The sequence below is a fragment of the Salmo salar genome, chromosome ssa29 (genome assembly GCF_905237065.1).
Source record: "Salmo salar chromosome ssa29, Ssal_v3.1, whole genome shotgun sequence".
Taxonomy (NCBI): Eukaryota; Metazoa; Chordata; class Actinopteri; order Salmoniformes; family Salmonidae; genus Salmo; species Salmo salar.
In genome coordinates, this window is record NC_059470.1 from 32,758,723 (window position 1) to 32,768,999 (window position 10,277).

Genomic DNA, 10,277 nt, shown 5'->3' on the forward strand with positions numbered 1-10,277 from the left:
TTGGACGGTGATGGGTGGAGGGTGGAGGGTGATGGGTGGAGGGTGGAGGGTGATGGTTAGAGGGTGATGGGTGGAGGGTGGAGGGTGATGGGTGATGGGTGGAGGGTGATGGTTAGAGGGTGATGGGTGGAGGGTGATGGTTAAAGGGTGATGGGTGGAGGGTGATGGTTAGAGGGTGATGGGTGGAGGGTGGAGGGTGATGGTTAGAGGGTGATGGGTGGAGGGTGGACGGAAGAACTTAAATGATTGAATAGAAAAAATAAATAATTGATGAATAGATAACGTTGCAAAATGGATGATTATAAACTGGGTGGTTCCAGCCCTGAAAGTTGATTGGCTGACAGCCGTGGTATATCAGGCCATATGCCACGGGTATGACAAAAAAAAATGTTTACGTTGGTAAACAGTTTATAATAGCAATAAGGCACCGCAGGGGTTTGTGGTATATGGCCAATATAGCATGGCTAAGGGCTGTGTCCAGGCACTCCACAATGCGTCGTGCTTAAGAACAGCCCTTAGCCGTGGTATATTGGCCCTATACCACACCACCTCGTGCCTTATTGCTTAAATATGACAATCTAACACAGCCTCTGGTCAAAAGATCTAATTTTAATTGCATTTAAAATGTGGATGACATACTGTACCTAAAAGATCCTTAACGATACACCTTCCCCCTCCTCTCCTCTCCTCTCCGATCCTTCCTGCCTCCGATCCTTCCTGCCTCCGATCCTTCCTGCCTCCGATCCTTCCCTGGGGTAATCAAACGTATCATAGTATGTGAATCTGAACTCCTTGCGTTATAGATCAATCAATCAAATGTATTTATATAGCCCTTCTTACATCAGCTGATATCTCAAAGTGCTGTACAGAAACCCAGCCTAAAACCCCAAACAGCAAGCAACGCAGGTGTAGAACGGTGGCTAGGAAAAACTCCCTAGGAAAAACTCCCTAGAAAGGCCAGAACCTAGGAAGAAACCTAGAGAGGAACCAGGCTATGAGGGGTGACCAGTTCTCTTCTGGCTGTGTCGGGTGGAGATTATAACAGAACATGGCCAAGACATTCAAATGTTATCTGGCCAATTAGCTAATCTTAGAGCTGCAGAGTGACAGCTCATTGGGAAGGTTAGGTGAAGCTTCAGCAGTTGAGGAAGAACCCGTTAGTTCCATCAGAGACAAGGAGCCATGATGGGGACCCTTCTGCAGAGTTCTTCAAAGGTATTATGACATGTTTGGACAGGGCTGGGCAGAGAGGGTAGGGCTGGGGGTACATTATATTTAATAATAATACTTTTTTATTGAACCTTTATTTAACTAGGCAAGTCAGTTAAGAACAAATTATGTTTTACAATGACGGCCTACACGTCATATAATACATTGTATATAGGGAGCAGAGTTTTTCCTGGTCCGGACACGTGGTTAGGATCAGGGTGGGTAAACCCTTGGCCCTTGGGGTGAGGGATTCCAAAGTGTCAATGGTGCGACATGTAGCCTAGTGGTTAGAGCGTTGGCCAGTAACCAAAAAGGTTGTAGATCGAATCCCTGAGCTGGTAAAAATCTGTCGTTCTGCCACTGAACAAGGCAGTTAACCCACTGTTCTTAGGACTTCATTGTAAATAAGAATTTGTTCTTAACTGACTTGCCTAGTTAAAATAAAATAATAATTATTCATTAACCGTTTTAAGTCAAATTAATTAACTGAAATCACATGTTGCTTCACTGTACATGTTTGAAGCAAGACAAACAAATGGAACTGAATCCCGACCAATCGTCCCTCCAGCCAATATGATCAGTAATATCAGATAGACATAATATCAGTATTCATAGATACCCTGTTAATGAATTGGAAGGTCGCAAAGCAATATAGACTCATGTAATTTCCCCACTGCTATAGCTAATCACAGCGTAGTGGTAATGAGAGACTGCAAGTTGCTGTTCAATTTAACCTTCTGATTTTGCATCAGAAACACAAGCCTTGTAAATCAAAACAGGATAGCATGGTAGTTTGACAATTCTCCTCATTAGTCAAAGACAAGTTCACCATGCACCTGTGGTGAGAGAAAAAAAGACCAGCGGACAGTATCGCCTTTCTACCATTTGGTGTCGCACAAGTATTTCGCTGTGGTTCCTGTAAAACTGCCATCTTTGAGCTCAAATTAGTGACATCATGCATAACCAATTATAGGAATAGCGCAAAAAGCAATGATATCCTCTTGTCTTACCCTTTCATCTCTGATTAATCAGCGCGCGATAAGACAGGGGGAAATAAATTGCGGCTGCACACTGGGAGTCAGCCGTGAACTCTGCTGTCCCGTGAGGTCCGGTGATGTATGATCTCACAACATTCAACTGGTTATGTAAACAAACTCATTAATCGAGACGTGTGCTTATTCTACTAGTCTACTAGTGAGTGGAGAGTCATTGTACGCGGTGCTGTCGACATTCTACTGTACTTGAATATAAAGGATGGGCGTGAGTCGCCCTCGAAAGGGAAGCGAGGGGGGATCCATTTTCAGCACAGAAGGCGAGCTCACTGCTCAGTTCACTCTGCGCGCTGCTTCCTATGCGGAGTGAGAGAGAGACGCTATGGATACTACAGGTAACGTCCAGGCGCCTTTTCAGGGAAACAGATGGCTATGGTGTTTGGTACTTGTGTTAGAAAAGAGTAGGTTAGTATAAGAGTAGCCAAATTAAACTTGAGAGGAATAAATATACAATTAATTGTTTTTAGGATTTCCAAATTCCACAAGTATTTAACGTGCATGGGAAGTGATAAGTCTGACTAATATTAATTAATATGAATGATATAGCTTAAATGAAATACCATAGAGTTGACGCACCTACAAAATACCTTCTGTGCGTATTACGCACGAGTTGTATCTATAGTAGGATTCCAGTGAATATGTTTTAGCACTCAGTGTAGTAGTCTGTCTCTTAAACACCTAATGGGGTCTGTCATAAATCCGTTGTTATTTGTCTCTTAATCACCAGGAAACACCACACCAGCTGTCTGAAGACCAGCCTAATATCAACTGAAACGCACAGGAGGGAGGGGAGTGTGAGAAACATAGGTTGTGTGTGTGTGTGTGTCAAAGTGTGCATGTTAGAGAGAGCGAGAGAGAGGACTAAGGTTGGACCAGGTGATCACGTCCTATCAAACCTCCAAGGAGCTGCCGGTCAGGATTAGTGTTTACAGGAAGGATCAGAGTTCCGACCAGAACATGGTGGTGCCAGCCCGCTGCCCGGGCCCCTGTGCCATGCTGGCGCTCAGCCTTCTCATGGGATACGGCGTGGTGCGCTGCGTCGCCGGCCAGAACGACACGGAGCCCATCGTACTTGAGGGGAAGTGTCTGGTGGTCTGCGACTCCAACCCGTCCTCGGACGGAGGCGTGACTTCATCGCTCGGGATATCCGTCCGGTCGGCCGGCGCCAAGGTAGCTTTCTCCGCGGTGCGCGGGACGAATCACGAGCCCTCCGACATGAGCAACACGTCCATGACCATCTACTTTGACCAGGTCAGTCGTCCCCGGAATTTGCGCATGCAAATATTGTCCCTATCTGGATAGATAATTAATGTGGGGATTAAGAAGAAGTTGTTTGATATATATTTTTCTGGAGCTGCTACAACATTATTGTATTCCTGTAGAAGGTTATGATAACTTGTCGTGGGTTGCATTGATCCGTTTGGAGACGCGCACATTTCCCTTGTGTCTCTTTCATTAAATAACTTGAGAGTAGTTCTGGGGATCAGAACATGATAATGGGAACATTGTGATCGTCGTGCGTAATTTGCCCCAAATAGCCTATTCATAAAAGCTGCAGCTCGTTGCAAGTTGATTTGAAAAGACGTCAGCTGTTGTATCTAGTCCGTTCTGTCTATGCTGTAGTTTTGAGGGACGCAGACACTGCGGTGTACTATAGATGTGACTGCTGCTGTAAATGCTCCAAACATCAAGTGGAGTATTTTTTTTTTGCGCCCCGCTGGTGAGCTGGGATACTATGGACAGTATTATGTTAATTACACCCCCCCCCCCCCCCACCCCCCACCCCACATCCCCATTAGCTATTACAGCTGCGTTGATCGTCTTCAATTAGAAACATGTATTGTCCAACTGTAAAACAGTGAGCTGTAGCCTACAGGCAAACAGCGTTGGCCAATTGATTGTGCGTTGCGCCTTAAGGTCACCACATGCAGAGTGTAAGTGCTTGATCATTTGGCTAGTTTAACTCTTGCCGTATCTCAGTCTGTTACTCTTTGACTCTGGGTGCTGATTGTGCGTCATGTTGACGCACTTTGTGTTTCAGGCTTTAGTGAACATCGGCAACCATTTCGATCTGAAAGCGAGTGTCTTCCAGGCGCCAAGGAGGGGAATATACAGCTTCGGTTTTCATGTGGTCAAGGTCTACAACAGACAGACCATACAGGTAAGACAAATTGTCAACATTTGCTTCACTATGATCTCTATTGAAAGTTTTCTGATGGTAGGCCTAATTCGTCTTCTTTAGTGTGTTGTTGTATGTCGTGGATCAGCCTACCCAAATGGGTAGATTATTTGGTGCGTAAATATTGTTGTATGTCGTGGATCAGACTACCCAAATGGGTAGATTATTTGGTGCGTAAACATTGTTGTATGTCGTGGAGCAGCCTACACAAATGGGTACATTATTTGGTGCGTAAATATTGTTGTATGTCGTGGAGCAGCCTACACAAATGGGTACATTATTTGGTGCGTAAATATTGTTGTATGTCGTGGAGCAGCCTACACAAATGGGTACATTATTTGGTGCGTAAATAGAGTAGGCCTACTATGTAACAGGTCTGAATTATGATCGTGCTGTTTCCGTTACCCCAGGTCAACCTGATGCAGAACGATTACCCGATCATATCAGCTTTCGCCGGTGACCAGGACGTCACTCGGGAGGCGGCAAGCAACGGCGTTCTTCTGCAGTTGGAGCGCGAGGACCGGGTGTATCTGAAGCTGGAACGGGGCACGCTCATGGGTGGATGGAAATATTCCACGTTCTCAGGCTTCCTAGTCTTTCCACTATAATTTAATATGTGATCACGGAAATCGCAAACGTGACTCCTCCATGGTTGAGGAACGATAAAAAAAAAACATTTGCTATTTTATTTGAAGTGAACTGTCAGAGGAAGAAGACAGATTCATATGTGTACACACTACACACTTTACAGTATCTATTTCATTCAAACATTAACGTTTCCATGGAGTTCGTACATCCAAATCCATCGACTAAAACCATATGTGGAAGGATAATCGAATAGATCTACCCGTGATGTATAGGCCTACAACTTGTCGATTATTTGGATTTTATCGCTTGGGAGTCAACCAACTTTTGTCAACAGACTGTCAAGTCAGTCTACCTCTGTGTACCCTGACTGCTGAACAGATGAGAATAATATTATATGAATCGAAAAGCTTAAAACTTCCCGAACTAACGTGTATTTACCAATTCTCTCTCTATTTTGTGTTTGTGTAGCCTTAAATAATAATGTTTCCGTCAAGTGAGGTGTATGGAATTCTTATGGACGTCCAGGAGAAGAAGAGTGCTTTCACGCCGATGGCTTTTTGTTGTTGTTGCAGGAATGGAAGAATGTTTTTGTTTTGTGCTTTTCATGGTGTTCCGTTTGGATGCTGAACATATTGAAAAGAAGGCAAATATAGGCTGCCTAACTATCAAGAGACGATACAAAAGATTTTTTTCAAAAAGCGACATATTTCAGCCAATGGAGACATCTATAGAAACTCTTTTACAAAAAAATATTGATCTAATTTATAAAGTACATATTCACATTATGGTGTGTTCTACATTTCGGATCTGCGTAGCTTTAACTGATATTGTGTCCAGTGACGTTGCTCACAAATGTACATTGTGAAAATAACAACAGAAAAATCCCAATTATATGATGTCCCGCCTAATAAATAATATTGCATTGTATACGCGTATGTATTCACTTTTATTATATAGGCTAGCAGTTTAGCCTTGCAAATGACATGCAAGGTCGAAAAGGCATCAGGAAAGTAATCGTGATAGAATCGGTCAATAATAAAGTAGTGTACAGCAAACGTCCTCAGACCTGTAGCGCACTATTGACTGACGCTGTCCATGGTGCTGAACGAGCAGCCGCTTGAACAGAATGCAATGCCACACTTCACAGAGCACTGGAGCCCACACCAACACGCATACAACTCTCGTGGTTTCAAAATTGAAAACAGATTGTTATCAACTTTGCATGTTTCATTATTGTGAGATCAAAGCATAGACAAATCAATACAATACAATAGCACACTGACATTCTCAAAACCGCTATATTTTGATTTGAGTGGCGAGACAAGTACTCACTCACTGTTATTATCTTCGCTAAATAATTATGCAATGCAGAGACAATGTGATATTGTTTTGGGCCTACTGTAGAAAAACAACCCTCCATCAGGCAGGAACCAAGGGATCAGGTCTTCACTATCTTATCATGTAGAACGTAAGGCTATGTACATGCCTGGTCTATTTGCAGAGGTAATGTGTGTGTGTGTGTGTGTGTGTGTGTGTGTGTGTGTGTGTGTGTGTGTGTGTGTGTGTGTGTGTGTGTGTGTGTGTGTGATAGTAAATACATAAGTAGATGTTATACCTCATGGTGCCTAGATGTGGAATATAGGCCTCTACAACGCAGTCTTATTGCCATTGGTTCTCTAATGTAGGTCAAAGGGGAACTAATTAAAACAAACATTGTGAAAGATAACGGCCATAAATGAAACAGATAGTACAACAAAAGGAATTGGTGTGGGGTAGTTACAGTTTAGCCCTATAGGAACATAACAGAGATGGTAAGTACACCTAGGATTTTGTCGTTGTTGGTTTCCTTCGGGGGCTGCGTCCCAATCTCGCCTTGCTGAAACCCACAGGCCGTTATCCAGAGGAAACCATGACAAATCGTATGTGTACATACCATCTCCGTTATGGTCTTATTAGGCTACACTGGAATACTTTACTTTGACCTTTGCATTGGACCCTCAGAACGTCTGTGGTTTGGAACCCAAAACCACTTACTTGACTGTTGCTACGTGATGCTAAACAGCTCATGGGTTGTTTTAGATAAGTACATCGTTTTAAACAGCTAAGGTTGCAAATGCTTTCAGGCATCTATAGTATCATAAACTGTCGATGTTTATGCCTTATCTCTCGTTGGCAGATTGTGCGTGTAGCCCGAATAATCTGTGGAGATTGAATGGGACGTATGTGATGACGAGCAGCATTAGTTCGGGTTTTGGAGTTTTCTTCATTGGTTATTTGAACGTATCAGGATGAGGCGAAGGCGAAGGCGGTGCTCAAATGGCTTTGCGCGTGTGATCACACGGATTGGAAGGTAGTTTTGTTCTCTAAAAGTGGAGACCAAACCTGGGGGTCAAATATGTGTTTGAGTATTTTATATTTAAACACTTCTGTTCTGTATTTTTGAGGTTTTTTTCTATTTAAATACTTTTTTGAGCATTTGTTGAACAAATTGAATTTGAAAGTATTTTCAAATATATTTTCAAATACTATCTTTAAATACCTTGGTTAAATTTATGGGAGTGTATTCGAGTCAGTGTATTTTAGTATTTCCTAGTGTATTTCCAAATACATTCCAATATTCAGCTACTTGTTATTTCAAATAAAGGTTAACTGAATACATGTATTGAAAAGTAATTGAAATAACTGAAATAATATTTGAACCCAGGTCTGGTATTTTGATAATGATGCAGGTGTGCATTGTGCTGTAAGCCAAGCAGTCATGACAACAGCAAGATGGCTTACTTTAGGGCTGGATCAATGGGATTGGCTGAGATCTGCTATCCTCAAAAGAATGCTAAAATATTCTTATGCAGATGATCATTTCTAAACTAATATTGATGGAAGTTTATTATCTCAGCAGAATCTCTTTTAGTGACTTTATATTCACCTATCAAACATGTCAATGGCACAAAATAAAGAGATTTGTATAGCCTATTATTCAAAACAATCTTATAAAATGTAATGTCCAAGAAATCTTCATGAAAAAATCCAAGATGGCAGCAGAATTGGCATTGGAAGTGGAACCCAGCTGGCAACTGTCTAGGGAATCAGCCTTGACTAGGTCTATACAGTTCCTATCCTGAACATAGCAGACACTATGAGTGCACTTTCTATACAAAAATATGTTTTATTGTAACATATAGGTAAAGTGAAATGGGTTGTTTTAGAGGGTCAGCCATCATAGTACCTTGCACATTTGGGTTAAGTGCCTTGTCAAGGGCACATCTACAGACTTTTCACCTTGTCGGCGCGGGTACTCAAACCAACAACTGAAAGGTTGCTGGCACAGCGCTCTATACACTGGTCTACCTGCCCCCCTAGTACACATCTGGTTGATATGGCCATTCATTTTTCCATAACGAGACCTAAATGTTCTAATGGGACCAACAGCTGAGAGCACAGCAGAGCAGGGCGGCCTGCTGTTACTAAGACAGATGACAGGCCAGCTATAAGAGTAGAATGGACCTGGAAACCAACCTACCACTCATCGCCTCCCTCTCCATAGCTGTTTGGACAGCACTGTATAACGCTCTATAAACTTGTGATTAAGCCCATACTAACTCAAACAGTCTATTTTAGGGCCATTGATTTCCCTTATTATAGTAGTATCTCATTCGCTTATCTATTCAAGGCTTGATTTCTCAAAATGAATCTCTTTCCACAGGAAGCTTGTACAATATCGGCGATCTGCTGCTAGCCATGATAACTCCAAAACACCATATAGCCCGACTGTCACTGGATGAGTGTATTTGATGTTAGCGCCATGTAGCAGGGATATGAAAGTTAGCCACCTGGCTGGATGAGGGTATTTGATGTTAGCGTCATGTAGCAGGGATATGAAAGTTAGCCACCTGCCTGGATGAGTGGATTTGATGTTAGCGCCATGTAGCAGGGATATGAAAGTTAGCCACCTGGCTGGATGAGGGTATTTGATGTTAGCGCCATGTAGCACAGATATGAAAGTTAGCCACCTGGCTGGATGAGTGGATTTGATGTTAGCGCCATGTAGCAGGGATATGAAAGTTAGCCACCTGCCTGGATGAGTGGATTTGATGTTAGCGCCATGTAGCATGGATATGAAAGTTAGCCACCTGGCTGGATGAGTGGATTTGATGTTAGCGCCATGTAGCATGGATATGAAAGTTAGCCACCTGGCTGGATGAGTGGATTTGATGTTAGCGCCATGTAGCATGGATATTAGCCACCCGGCTGACGTGCACATCTTTACGTCTTCTGGCAGCAGCACTCGTTTATAAGTGTGAACCATGGTTGTGTTGGGTGTTTGATATCTACGGCATTTATCAAAGATGTGAAATGATAAAACACCATGTGTCTGCCACAATAGCACCATCAATCCCTGTTTATGTGGGGGGGGGACTTTATGAATTCACAGACAGCAGCATATTGTGCTTTGTGGGCCCCATAAATATAACGATACAACTGGCACCACCCACTGAGCTAATATAGTCTTTTCATGTTTTAAAGACGTCTTTGTTTCATAGTCTCTTGGTGGCTGGTGTGCTTCTTGTTAAATATGTGGCTGTTTCATAGTTAGTCTCTTGGTGGCTGGTGTGCTTCTTGTTAAATATCCTTTGTGGCTTCATCTCTGGGCTCATGGTCCATTTTAGCCGATCACCCAGCGGGATCGTAAAGTTCAATGTGAGCCCTCACAGCACGACAATACTTCATGCATTACAGTCTAAATGACATATTAAAGTCATCGGAGGCATATTATCTGTGGCCAGTTCTAAGTGAATGGTAATTTCAGTTATTCATTAAACTGTACGTTTGGCGAGGATTCTTAAACACACACACAAACACACACACACACATACACACACACGCTTAGATGCTCCCCGCAGACACACAACTGTAATTCCTAGCCAGTCAGGCTTGAACAAAATGCCACATACCTAAACATTTCAAAACTGACAGAGAAAAACACAACAGTAAATCGATTAGAGCAATCCCATATTGATGTCCTCTGGTGTTGATTGGAGGGCTGTCATCCAGAGAGCATTACAACTGTAACGATGTTGGAATTTAATAGCCTTCGCCTGCCGTTCAATCGTCAATATTTAGGGAGTATTTTTTGTGTATAATATCCTTGCCTGACGTTTGATCTATCTACAGTAGCTGAAATAAGATCATTCATTTATTGTCACCAACAGTGGCGTAAAACGGTGGATAACTACTCACGTCTTCATGAA

General features: G+C 42.7%; 1 protein-coding gene across 2 annotated transcripts; it reads left to right on the plus strand.

Annotated features, from left to right (window-relative positions):
- The first annotated feature begins 2,233 nt into the window (after positions 1-2,233).
- LOC101448047 (cerebellin-2-like protein) lies at positions 2,234-5,955 on the plus strand. 2 transcript variants are annotated; one of them, XM_014181744.2, is made up of 4 exons: positions 2,234-2,596; positions 2,989-3,512; positions 4,303-4,422; positions 4,851-5,955. In XM_014181744.2, the coding sequence occupies exons 2-4, from the start codon at positions 3,219-3,221 to the stop codon at positions 5,046-5,048; spliced, it is 612 nt and encodes a 203-aa protein (XP_014037219.1). In that variant the 5' UTR covers positions 2,234-2,596; positions 2,989-3,218; the 3' UTR covers positions 5,049-5,955.
- Positions 5,956-10,277: the final 4,322 nt, after the last annotated feature.

Bases quoted from the DNA above. Each gene is read 5' to 3' on its own strand.
- LOC101448047 (XM_014181744.2), top strand. From the start codon at position 3,219: ATGGTGGTGCCAGCCCGCTGCCCGGGCCCCTGTGCCATGCTGGCGCTC. The intron at 3,513-4,302 runs GTCAGTCGTCCC...TTTGTGTTTCAG, and splicing joins TGACCATCTACTTTGACCAG to GCTTTAGTGAACATCGGCAA. The intron at 4,423-4,850 runs GTAAGACAAATT...CCGTTACCCCAG, and splicing joins ACAACAGACAGACCATACAG to GTCAACCTGATGCAGAACGA.